This window comes from Struthio camelus, chromosome W (genome assembly GCF_040807025.1).
Source record: "Struthio camelus isolate bStrCam1 chromosome W, bStrCam1.hap1, whole genome shotgun sequence".
Lineage (NCBI taxonomy): Eukaryota > Metazoa > Chordata > Aves > Struthioniformes > Struthionidae > Struthio > Struthio camelus.
The window spans coordinates 24,881,502-24,894,630 of record NC_090981.1 but is presented as its reverse complement, the minus strand read 5'-3'; the positions used below and the strand labels follow the sequence as shown (position 1 = coordinate 24,894,630).

The 13,129-nt window shown below is 44.1% G+C and overlaps 1 protein-coding gene across 2 annotated transcripts in view; it reads left to right on the top strand.

Annotated features, from left to right (window-relative positions):
* The window catches only part of LOC104150984 (small conductance calcium-activated potassium channel protein 2), a 208,565-nt gene that overhangs the window by 128,211 nt on the left and 67,225 nt on the right, over window positions 1-13,129 (top strand). For both annotated transcript variants that reach the window (XM_068925582.1, XM_068925583.1), the window contains 3 exons: window positions 4,362-4,557; window positions 4,854-5,980; window positions 6,213-6,308. In XM_068925582.1, coding sequence (XP_068781683.1) covers window positions 4,527-4,557; window positions 4,854-5,980; window positions 6,213-6,308 — 1,254 coding nt within the window. In that variant the 5' untranslated portion in view covers window positions 4,362-4,526. Of the gene's footprint in view, window positions 1-4,361; window positions 4,558-4,853; window positions 5,981-6,212; window positions 6,309-13,129 lie in introns of those variants that run through there.

The following is a 13,129-nucleotide window of genomic DNA, read 5'->3' as shown; positions in this document are numbered from 1 at the left end:
CAAGGTATGGTATTATATTTAGATGTAAACCCTGTCTCACTGGACCTAACGGGTCAAAATTCTTCAAATGCTGCATTCTGTAATGCCAAGAGTAGGGTCACGCACTTGATAACCCTCTCCCTCACCCCAAGTCTCTCTTTGCTTTTGCACAGGCTGAAATAGAAATATTACATGATATTATTATACCAGTGATTGCACCGTGTTAAAGTTCTGTTACAAAACTGCACCAAACTGTGAGATAATAATAGTCAAAGGGTAGTTAAATTAAAAATAACGTAGTAATCACCTGCTGAGCACCTGCAATGGCTGTGCACAATAGTATTGAAGCTGATGCAATTAACTAGATAAGAAATTCCTCCTGGGTGACAGGATAATACCCCCCTGATAATAAGACAAAAAAACCAAAAGCAAAATTTTGTCTGCCTGATCTCCAAATGCTGTAAAGACCTCTAGAAAGGGTGGATAAGTGAATTAAGGGAAGAAATGCTTTTCCTAGCTGTTTTGCAGATCCCATCCAATATTTTAACTTTGCTTAATTAGTAATAAAAAGTTTTATCAGCAAAAAAACTAAACCCCCCTGCCCCATCCCTTTCAGAGGGCCTGTTTACCGCAAGAAAGGTGTGCGGCATTTCTGATTTTTGTTCTTATTTTTTAAGCTGCACCCCCTTTAAAAAAAAAAAAAAAAGCACCCTCACATTTGAAAATCTGGATCAGAATTTTAAAACTGCCAATGCGGTGCCCTTATTTTTTGCTTGTCCTAAATGCCCCTTTTTAACACGTGCTGGGTTTGTTCTAAAAGGAATTTGCTTTTTCACTGGTGATACGCTGGAGGAGCAGAGGAACGTGCAGTTTGGTGGAAGAGCATGAAATCTAAAGCAGAAACTGTAAAGCATGCCTCCTCCTAATACCTTGTTGTATTATCTGCATGGAGTCAGGGTTATCTGGTGTTTCCTCTCCTTCCCCCCCCCCCCAACTGTGGAACCGTATGAAAAGTCCTGGAAGTCAGCAGAGGGCCAGCAGGGATGGGATTCCAGCTAGAGCGCATAAATAAGTGGCAGAAGTTGCCGGGGTGAATGTCAGAGCCATCTGGTGGGTGAAGCCCTGCCAGATGGTATGCAAAAAGGTAACTTGCGCGTGTGGCTCACGTGGTTAGTTTTCATCTCATCGTCTTGGCAGCCGTACTGCAATCGTTTTGGCGTTGTCTCACAAAGCATTTTTATTGCTGCCTGGATACCCCTGAATGGTCTTGTGATACCCTATTGCAGTCTGTGTTAGCTCTGTTTTTCTTAACGTGACTCTGCTTTCACTGAGTGGCATCTTTCTGGGTACATGCTCAGCTACACGCTTGCTTGCTTGCTTTTTTTGAAGTGGACAAGACTGCTTTTCTTTCAGTGCTTTCCAGAAACTCCTAGGTCTTGTGCAGGATATGCTTCTGAGGCCAAAATGCTGTTATAGAATAGAATTTCCTATTCTATTCTGTTTTATTTTTTTGTATTTCCTTATTTCCGTTTTCTATCTATCTTTTCCTATATCTGTGGACATTTTTACAAGTGCAAAACTCTCAGTGACTGTAACGGGAGTCTGGCATGAGTAAGGGCAATAGGATAAGAGCCAAATAGCTTTCTAATAGCTTTTATCGTAGCCTGTAGGTGTTGTATCTTCTTTGGATGTTGTTATGTGAGACTTTAAAATGACTAGCCATTAGCTGTCACTTCAGATATAGTGGATTTTTTTGTTCTCAGAAATCTAATTTTTCCTATGTCTGTTGAGCTTTCTGTCCCACTACTGGTATAGCTTTGTTCAACGCAATCTATCTTGTTCTTGCAATTAGTGGGTTTGGAGAAAAAGAAAATCTTTTCCAACCATCTCCCCTAATAATCATTATCAAATGAAATCTGCAGTAATTGTCTCTGTCCTTCTCTCACAGACTTCTTCTACAAATGAACGCAAGTATATATGTGTAAAGTTTCTTTGGCAAAGCAGCAGCAGGAACTAAGATAATCAGTAAGAGTAGTTCCACCCAGTGTATAATGAAAAGGTACTAAAAATAAAAAGCCCCCAAACCCAAAGAGATAATATTTGTTCCATAGGGGTTTCCTCTTATTCCCATCTTAGTAAGTGTTAGCAGTTCTAAGCTGCCCATGCTAATTGCTTGGTGATATGAAAGAATATAACAATTCAGTTCACATCGATACTTTATTTCTGAAATTAAATACACTCATTTGTAAAAGTGAACTTTAAAAATACAGGAAGGATGTTTGTTAGATTAAATAGCATCTTTGTATTCCAGCTCACTTATTACTGTCGTAGAGAGGGAGGTTTGCCTCTTTAGCTATGAAGAAGCAAACTGTCACCAGTTCTTACTTTAGACCTTGAAGCTGTGATAAGATACCCCAAATTGTACAACGGAACTGAAATAAAACCTCTAACTGATTGGTTTTATAACATGCTGTGTGATTAGTATGACCTCTTGTGTTAAACACAGGAACATTCATTTGTTTATTGGCATAATGAAACTATCAAGCAGGTAGATGAAATATCCAAAAGCTAGTAACAGCAATGTCCTTGCCCAGTTCTGCAAATCAATAGGCTATCAGCAGTAGATACATTAAAGCTGGAATTTGTAGCTGTTACATATGCATTAGAAGTAGACATGCAGTCATTTCCCCATATAAAACAACAGCAATCTTGTATTCATATTGTAGTCTACTAGGATTTTTAAAAGATGAATTTTTTTTCACAATTCTAATGAAAACCTTGCATGGTCAGAGTAGATGAAATTCCAGGACGAATCCTTGTTGACTTCCAAATAATACATGCAGATTTACAGATTTCTTAGTCCTTCATGCTGAACTAGATCCTGAGGACTTTATCTTGTGTTAAAAAGAACACTTAAAAGAAAGTATATTTAAGTAAACATTAAGGACGTGACATGTACAGAGAAGGAAGGATGAAAGCTAAGCATATCTGAATCTTTAATTAACTTTGTAAAGCATATATTCTGACAGGACATTTGTGCAGAACTTTTATATACACCGTGATCGAAACATATTTTCTGTAAGATTTTCTGATTCGTATGTGTTTGAAAACACAGGCAAAAGAGGACCACTGAGACAGAATTATAGCACCGTGTTTTTTACAAACAGATAATGGAAGGTCTGAAACTGTGTTAAACGGCATGTTCATTCTTAAAACTAAAAGCTTCCTTTTGTTTTTGGTCCTGGATGCTTGGGAGAACTGACTGCAAAGGAGAGCATCCAGATGCACTTTAGTATAATTTAAAAGTGCAGACTGATGTATTTAGAAAGTGCTTTATCATTCAGGAAAGAATGTGTAAGTGAATTTTTATTCAGAACTTTATTGTTAATACAGTTGTGGCATATCAGAAGGCATTATGATGCTATATATTATATACACCCCTATGTATGCGTGTTTTTTCCGAATAGCCTACGTTGTGTAAGCGTACTCAGAGATTCTAATTGCTGGTCACTTTGAGAATAATCTACCTATATTTCTGAATCCTAACGTTTACTGCGTTAGTGAGGGTTGATTGTGCATACGCAATACATGCTTGCTTTAAAAGGTACGTTTTGGCTAAGAATTAAGTAACTGAAATCTTATAGCAGAGCATTTTTAAAAACTTAGTCAGTCATAGTACCTCACCCAAATAACTGAAAATGCGAGCCCCTCAAGCCTGCAGAGTGTCAAGGAAACTGAATGCTGTGCGAGATACAGAACTTACACAGGTGTAGGCTTTTATCCTAGAAAGGCTCGGTGAATTTTGTCTTTAATATCAGAGAGAACCTGAAGATGTAAAGAGACCTATGCTATTAGAGTGCAATTTTACAGCTGATTTTTCAGTCTGCAGAGACAGTGATGCCTGACTGGAGGGGAAAAAAAAGGCCATGTCTTATAATCTCAGCTAGGCAACAGGAATGGCATAGCTATAATAAAGTCAATCACTTACCTTTTTCATGATTCTTTTCTTAAATAAATGCAGTATAAGAGCCTCTCCCGTTCAGACACTGCTCTGTCTGAAGGAGCTGCCAGAACGAATTATTCAGTGAGAGTTTGGGGAGGAAGAGGAAGGGGAAGGGGGGCCCCAAGGCAGCAGGTGAGCAGTTCAAAGACTGCTGTGGACCGGAGTTTCAGGAAGCCGGATCCAGGCAGAAGCTCAGTGACTTAGAGCAAGCGCTCCCGTCTCTCTGGCAAGCATCTGGTAACCCACTAGACTAAGTCTCTAACCTCCAGGCCGCCCTGTAGAGCCAGCCGCGGGTCTGAGCCCCCGTGGAGCTGCCCGGGACTAGTTTCTGTCCGTCGGGGAAAAGCGCGGCCGACAGAAACCCTCCCCTGTGTTACAGGTCTGAGAAACATCGGCACCAACTGCGTGTGAGCGGACGGCGCAGGGCGGCCCCGCGCTGACGCACCTCGGCAGCCTCCCGCCGCGGCCGGGCCCTTACGGCGCCGCGGTGTCTTGCAGGTCGGCGGGGCGGCGCTGGACAGCTCCGGAGCGCGGCGCGGCGCCCATGTTCCGGCGGCGGCGGCGGCAGCGCAGATGTGAGCGGCGGCCGGGCCGGGCCGGGCCGGGCCGGGGAGCGGAGCGGAGCGGAGCGGCCACGCGGGGCGCCCCGCCGCGGCAGCCCCTGCCCGGGGAGGGCGATGCCGGGAGCGGGCGGGCGCGGCCTCCCCGCCCCCGGGGAGCCCCCGGCAGCCCCCGGGTTTCCGCGGGGCGGCGGGCGGGAAAGCCGCGGCGGCGGCGGGATCCCCGGCGGGCGGGCGGGCGGACCCCTCGGCCGAGCTCCGCCCCGCCCCGCCCCCGCCGCCTCACGCTGCGGCTTGTCCCCCCCCTCCAGGTGACGTGATGCCCGTTGTTTTGGTCCGCCCGACCAATCGGACGCGGCGGTTGGATTCTACGGGAGCCGGGATGGGCCCTCGGTGGCGGCAGCAGGACGCTCCCCTGCCGACCATAACGCATTGCGCAGGGCGCAGCACCGCCTGGTCCTCCTGCGGCTTTAACGGCGCGGGCATGGAAACCCCGCTGCAGTTCCCGCCGGGCTTCTGCGCCGAGCAGCAGCAGCAGCAGCAGCAGCAGCGCCCGCCGCCGCCGCCGCAGTGCCAGCCGCCGCCGCCGCTCGGCCAGGACAAGCAGAGTCTCCTCCAGCAGCAGCAGCAGCAGCAGCACAGCCCATGCCTCCAGTGCAACAACTGCGCCTACTACGGGGCTGCTGCGGCAGCAGCGGGGGATAACCTGCCCCTGCTGCTCCGCACCTCTTCGCCCCTCTCGGGCGCCTTCCGGACGCACTCGTCGCCGCTCTCCTCCGCCGCCTCCTCCCGGCAGGGCAGCCAGCTGAACGTCAGCGAGCTGACCCCTTCCAGCCATGCCGGCTCGGCCAGGCAGCCCCACCAGTATCCCCAGTACCACCAGTGCCATAGCCTGCAGCAGCAGCAGCAGGCAGCCAGCCCTAGCAGCAGTGTCAGCAGCGGCAGCGCTCACCACCACCATCACCACCACCATCACCACCAGCAGCAGCAGCGCCGGGAGAGCAACCCCTTCACCGAAATAGCCATGAGCAGCTGCAGGTACAACGGCGGCGTCATGCGGCCGCTCAGCAACCTGAGCTCGTCCCGCAGGAACCTCCACGAGCTGGACTCCGAGGCGCAGCCCCTCCAGCCACCGCTCGCCAGCCCCAGCCCCGCCGCTGCCGCCCCAGAGATCGTGGTGTCCAAGCCCGAGCACAACAACTCCAACAACCTGGCGCTCTACGGCCCCGCCGGCCCCGGCCCGGGCCCCGGCGCCCCCAACAACGGCGGCAGCAAGTCCAGCAAGAAGAAGAACCAGAACATCGGCTACAAGCTGGGGCACCGCCGGGCGCTCTTCGAGAAGCGCAAGCGCCTCAGCGACTACGCGCTCATCTTCGGCATGTTCGGCATCGTGGTCATGGTCATCGAGACTGAGCTGTCCTGGGGCGCCTACACCAAGGTACCACCCGCCTCCCGCTGCTGCTTAGGGCCTTTCGGCACCGGGCGAGGCGACTCCCCTTCCCCTTCCCCTTCCCCAGCTAGCCATAGCCGGGGCGACCCCCCTCTCCCGGCTGCTGTTAGGCAAGGCGACCCCCTGTCCCTGGCCTGGGCTGCTACCGTGAGGTGTCCCCGGCATGGGGCAGCCCGGTACTCGCGGGTCTCTGAGGGACACCCGTGTCTTCCCGTTGCAGGAGTCGCTGTATTCCCTCGCTCTGAAATGCCTTATTAGCCTCTCCACGATTATCCTGCTCGGCCTCATTATCGTGTACCACGCAAGGGAAATCCAGGTAATGCTTTGCTTTGTGAATTACTGGGGGTTGCCGTAGCAGCGATTGCAGAGTCAGTTTTTCTGAAGCTGTTGCTGTCGTAAGTACTTTGTGCTTCCCGCGGGTTCAGAAAACGAAAACAAAAACAGTCACTTAGTGTTTCCCAAAGTTCAGTGAACGTATTTCAGCCCTGGGGAGAAATATGATAGGCTACATGACATATGCGTGCCAGGAAGCTTTGCCTGCCAGGAGCTGTTACCTGCAATTATGCTGTAGGATCAGTTTGTCCCGAGGTTATAACACGCTTTGTCTCTAACATACCTTTTGTTTTCTGTAGCAGTTATAGAGCAACGGTCTTTTATTTCCCAATAGCTAAATCTTATGTTGTGTGTTTCCTGTGGATGACAGGCTTAATTGTCAGGGAAAAGACTTCGCTAACTTCTGGGTATGTAATCTTCGTTATGCTTTCTCAGAAACTAGCATGCTCTAGGAAAATATTTGAAGAGATGGGGAACACTTATGTTGACCTTGTTTTATTTAGTGCAACAGAAACTGCAACCACAGTGGAAACCTCCAGAGGAGGTGACAGAGGAAAACTGTCAAGATGGGTAGGGCTAAAGGTAGGGGGCACGTAATGATCAAAGCCATAGAACAAGTCTAACAGATATTACCTATCCTGCATTCAGCTTTCCTGACTTCTGATTGTCTTTGATCAAGAGATGGAAATTTGTGATTTTAGCTAAATTGAACCGTGTAACAGTTTTCAAAGTTTTGGAGTGAAAAATATCTTATCCATAGATATGTTGGTGCTTTTGCTATTTCTCTTTGGAGAGACCTTGGGATGCTGGCTGGAATGACAGTTTTCAAGGGCAAAGACGACTTTTTCAGTTGTACCGATTAAGAAAAAAGAGAAATTAAGAATTGTACACTTCCCTCCTTCTATGCAAATCAGTACCATAGCAGTTCTTATGTGAAAAGGTACCCTAGTATTCTACCTAGACTAATGTTAAAGTATTATGTTACTGAACTGTTTGCCAAATTGGATCTTGCCCTGCGGTCTTTACACATGCAAAACTTCTATTTCTGGCACAGAACCCAGTTTCTTTGCATTAGTATCAAAGATGGACAACTGCTTGACCTTATTGTACTCAATAAATAAGTATTACTGTAAAAGAATATCACTAGAAACTAGTGGAATACTGATGAAGAGGTTTCTGTATTTGTGGAAAAATAAATAAAGGTAGCTGCTGCAGTGTGGGAGCTGCCTTCTCCAGTGTAGCTTACTGTAAGTGGTGCTTGAGGAGCTAAGAACAAAGCTGAAAAAACAAGCTCTGTAAGAATTTGGATTATTTTATGCATTTTCCAGAGACTTTAAATATGAAATCATATACAAGGTAACTAAGCAGTTATGGGTCTCTGTACACATCAGCTTACAGTAAGTTACTCCAGCATTTATATTCAGAGTATATTATAGTCTTTCAGAGATTTGTTATGGATCAGAAAAGACAATCTTTTTAAAAAAACTCAGTTGCATTTCTTTGATTTTTTTTTTTTGTATTGATCATATTAAAGAACTTCCTCATGCATGAGACTTCATGGAGAAGTTATTCAATTGCATGACTTAATCAAGGTTAATGTAGTTTTCAAAACTGCAGGTTATAGCAACATACAACAAGCATACCTGTTTGTAAAACAGTCATACCCTATGTTTTTGTCTGAAAGACACTGTGGACTGCAATGATCGTGGCAGGGGCCAGAGTAAGCTGGAACTCCAAGGGGCTCTTATTCATTTTGAAAATGAAAGGGAAGTTCTCTTTTCAAGGAGACTATTGGAAGGAAAGAGCATTGTACCACCTCTAGCTATTAGGTATCTGATAACTTTTTAATTTAGGCACAATATGTTTGTACGCATCCACTTCTTAAAAAATAAGATGAAAAACATGCAGAGCAACATTTACATCTGTCTTTGGTGATGAACTTATGCTACAGCTGAAATCTGCAGAAAAGAGGTACCTCCAAAATGCTTTAGCTTAGAAATGTGCAGAACTTCCTCCAGGTTTAAAAGAAAAAAAAAAGTGTATAAGCCCCATAATGTTTTTTTAAATAATCTTAAAAGCTGCCTTTTTTCTGAAGGGATTCTTCTAGGGTCAATTTCTCTAGTCTTTAATTCAGACAAATTGCCCTCTAAGTGCAGTGGAGTCTTCCGTGAAGGAAGTCTGTAGAATCATGCCCGCAGATGGTTGGTTGTGTCCTGGAGGACTGTGTACCAGCTATTTGTTAATCCTGTTCAAATCTGGTCATTCCTTTTGATTTTTCTCTGGAAGGTACTTAGACTTAAGCAGTAAGTATAGTGTAAATTAGCAGGAATTCACTGAGAGAGCACATTGTGTTGTATGGAACAGGAGAGCATCAGCACGCTCTGCTTGCAGTGTCGTATGTTTTACAGTCTGATAGAAGCAAACTTGCCAAAAGAAAAAAACAATTTCTTCTATGAAACATGAACCAAAATATGTTGGGGAGTAAGACGAAAGTGTAGCAATTACTACCACTTGCAGATTTAATATTTAGAAGCACCTGGCAACCTAAAATACCCGCTAACCGAAATCAGCTTCTTCATTTTTTTCAGTAGTCTGTTCCATTGATTTCTTGGTAGGAAGGCTGAAGAGCCATGCTGCAAGCGAGCCTATGGCAGTGCCTAATGGCATAGAAGGTGACTGTAATCTTTCTGTTTAAATGACCTTGCCTGTGCGTTCTGCTTTGACAGCAAATGGTCAGTTAAACCGGACTAGGAGTTAGCCTGTCCCAGAGGTGCCCAACGTCCTGTTTTGGAAAGGAGGTTTCGTCAGACTTACAGAGCTTCTTCGCAAGAGCGTTACATGGATGCGAGACAAATGGGCTTGCGGTGTTTTTATTTTTATCTTTATTTATTTATTTATTTACTGGTTAGACTGTAGTTGCTAAGCAGTGGAGGAGCGGCGGCCCCTTGCGCCTGCCGGGTGCGCGGGGTCTTGCCCGCCGCCTCCCCGTTCAGCACCGCAGACAGCTCCGCGTGCCGTGCGGCGGCGGGGCCCGGCCCCGGGGGCTCCCCCAGCTCCCCGCCAGCTCCCCCGCCACGCAGCCGGGCAGTGCTCCCGCCGCCGCCTCCTCGCGCCTGCAGCCTTTCCGGCATGGTCTTCTATGCGTTCTTAACCGGTTAGCAAAACAGATTTCATTTATTTATTTAATTAGTTATTTTAAATCTTCCGAAGAAACCTGCCCAGCGTTTGACAGGTCAAAGTCTCCAGAATGGTGTGGCTACAGTATTTAGACCAGAATCACTGTTTGGATGCTGCCTGGTCCTGTGAAATATCTGAAATGTGAAAATGTGTGGGTGTTTTTTTTTTTTTTTCAAATTGTTTTTCAGTGATTGCAGTGGATTCGTTGTTCTGTTTAACTCTCAGAGTTAAGCAGGAATTGCTATTATATTTATTAATGTGAGTTATGTTAAGACCACAATAAAATCAGATGGAAACCAGGTAGTTTTAAATGATGACTCTTAGCTTACATTATCATTTACAGAAAAGAGGAAAAAATCTACAAGCCATACTGCCTTCACCTCCCTCCCCCCGAACAAAATCAAGTAAGCAACAATAATGATGTTGGACTTAAGTATGGTGACAACTCCAAATCTGTGTAATCTCCTTTTGGTTTATTGTTGTCATGCTTGTAATATTGTTAAAAACGTCACATTTGAGGGATTACGAAGTACTCATTACTCTTTCTCTAGGCTTGTGTGGTTGTTGATTCAGTTCTTCAAATAGTGTCCTTTGTTTGGAAGGCCAGTAGGAAAAATATAACTCGTCATTATCCCAGCCTAGATCAGGTATTTCTCTGACTATTGCTCCAGTTGAGGAATACACGTTTGAAGAGGTGGAAGAGGAAAGAGCTAAGAAGACAACATCATCCAATTATCATTATAATGTATAAATTACCCACTTCATGCATAAACAGTTTGTTACTTCATGGTATTTTACATAATTAAAACAGCACAATACAACATGATTAGAACTGTTGTTTCTAGATAACTGATTATTCCATTCCACCCTTCTCTAATGGAATTCATTGTTAAATTAATAATCAGGTGGAAGTTAAGAAACTTTTGGATAACAGTTTGCATGGTAAAGCTTAAGTTGTATTACCTTTACTGGGAAGTAGACATTGCTGTCTCTCTCTCTCGTACTGCTGGGGATGGAAATGCTTTCTAAATGTGCATTCCGAAGTTTTACTGGCACTTTCTTATATCACTCAGAACAAAGAATTAAAGCCCAAATTCTCTAAGGTTTCTCGTAAAATGCCCTTAATCCCTTCTCTTGGGTATTCTGTCACAGCCTGGTATTTCTTCAGAGATGATTCTTACTGGGTAGGAGGAATGTGTCCACTGGGAAGTTTGTGCTTTGGTGCTGGAAAACTTAAGAGTGTCCCTTCTGTAAATAAACGTTGCCCTTCTATTGCCCTTTCTGAATAATGGTAACCTGTGTTTTCCTGGACTGAATCTGAACCTCTTCTCCTCCTTTTTCACTGATACAGATGTTCTTACTCATAGAAAAAAATGAAAATTGTTGATATTTAGCAGAAATGAGTAGAAACTTTCAATTTCTTGTATGTGTATTGAGGTAGAACTTAGGTAGAACTCCTATGGACAGTCATGCAGACTTAAGGTTAAGCCACTGCTGTCACAGCAGAGTTCATTTTTAGAATTCAATCCATCACTTTCCAGGCCTCCAGGGAGAAAGTACCTTTAGTCCCTCGAGCGTTCTGAAGTGGTGGGAAAATCACGTGGTACTGATTTGCAGTGAAACACTTTGAGTCTTCCTTAACTTTATGGAAAATTGCCACTGATGTGAGCCCAGACATCTTGCTGAAGAGTCAAGAATCTTTTCACCTTTTCTCTCTCTCCCCTGAAAATGAAGAGGAGGAACAGGCCGTACTAGGAAACAGCAGTGAATATTAATAAATACATTTCCTGACTTATTAGTTAAATAAAGTCCATAATGCATGATTATAATCAACACTGTTTATGGAACTTTAATTATCTTACTGGCATCAACGGAAAGTTCTTCAGTGAAAATCCTGCACTCAATAACAAATATGAAGCTAAACTCTCTTACGGTTTCCTATCACAAGTAATAATGAATATTCCACAGGCCAGATTATTTATTTGTTTATATCTGCATAATCCTTTTGCATTCACCATGGTGATACATGTTTACCTCATGGTGTGTCGTGTTGGAAGTCTGTTGACTCTGTGCCGAAAGACACAGAATCTAGCTTGTCTTTGCTTGAATCATCAGGACTAACAAATACAGACAGTAAAACCTGTTGCTGCTGTGAACACAAATGAGGTAGATTAAGAGTTAGCACAGAAAGCACATCTGTTGAATAACACCTGACAATCAAGAAATAAACTTTGAGTGGTGATTTTATTCTGATCTAAATGCTGTTGAGAATTACTGAAATTTTTCTGTATATTTTAATAGGCCTCAGATCAGATGATAGCAGAACTTACTATGTGGCAGTTTTGGTCCAAGGTACAGGAGCTTCTTGCGTAAGGAATCTAGAGAGACCATATCCTGTCAAATTAACACTTCAGAGTAGTTGCATGGTAAGTCTTTACTTTTAGTTCCGTTCAGGACATTTTTGAATAGACCTAGGAGAAGTTACAGATGCCCAGCATCTCTGAAAATCAGCACTCTAACGCGTAAGGCAGAGAAGGCAGCGTGGAGAATCCTTTTGCATTGGTCAGGCATCTAATGAAAAGCAACTGAAAGCATTTGAGGCCTTTTGCGTTTAGGATAAATGTAGAAGATGCTCATTTCCAACAGCCTCCGTTAGGATACAGGACGAGGTTGTCTCCCCTGGTCAGGCTGTTGAATGGTTGGCCCGACAATAACTAGCATTGGTCGTTCAAATGCACCGTTGTTCTGAACGTTTTTTAATGAGGCCATTCAAAGTTCGTCCAGACATAGTAGTACATAATCAAGTGTGTGTAAACGTATTCTGGCTTTGAGTTTGTTTTGAGATATGTTTTTTTGAGCAGAGATCAGCACAGCAATAGCTGCTGTGTAGGACTTGGGAGTATTTATGAAGCTGTGTGGAAGTTTTTGTACAACTTAAATCAGCTTTTTTTCACCCTTGATTTTGATGATAAAAATCTTTGTCACGCTCCCTCACTGTAGGATGAATTGCTGCTTTGAGCCTCTGTAGCTCCTTTTAAGACATAAATTACCCTGAAGAGAGGAGGCTATAATTGATCTTTTAATAAGCTTTCAGGTAAGCTAGATATATTGGTCATTGTGTGTTTCTTTTATTAACGGGGAATAAACTCTAAAGCAAGCAGGAAAACAAGTAATTTTGTGAGGAAGTAAATTACAGCTCTGCTCTGTTGAAAAGGGAGAAGTTGCACAACGTGAGAACATAAAGAAAAACAGTATTTAATATCACCTTTTTGCTTTTTTTCCTAATAGTATTAGCTACATTACACTGAAAAGGTGGATGGAAAAGCTTCCATTCAAAAGATGTGACACATGAAATATTCAGCAATTTTACTTCTAGTGGGCAGTGTATTTTTAATGAGGCAAAACAAAAAAAAAACGGTTTTGTTCAATTATTTTAACTTTGAAAGGTGCATTAAGCAATTTCTTATGGCTGTCACGAGCTAAGAAGAGATTGTCATGGCAGCATGTTCTACAGCCTTGTCTAAACCCTTGTCTAAGCTCAGTAATAAAACATAAACATTTTCACTTTAAACCAATGTACCTAAACCTAGACTTTTGCAACCAAAAATGTTCACTTTATATAATACA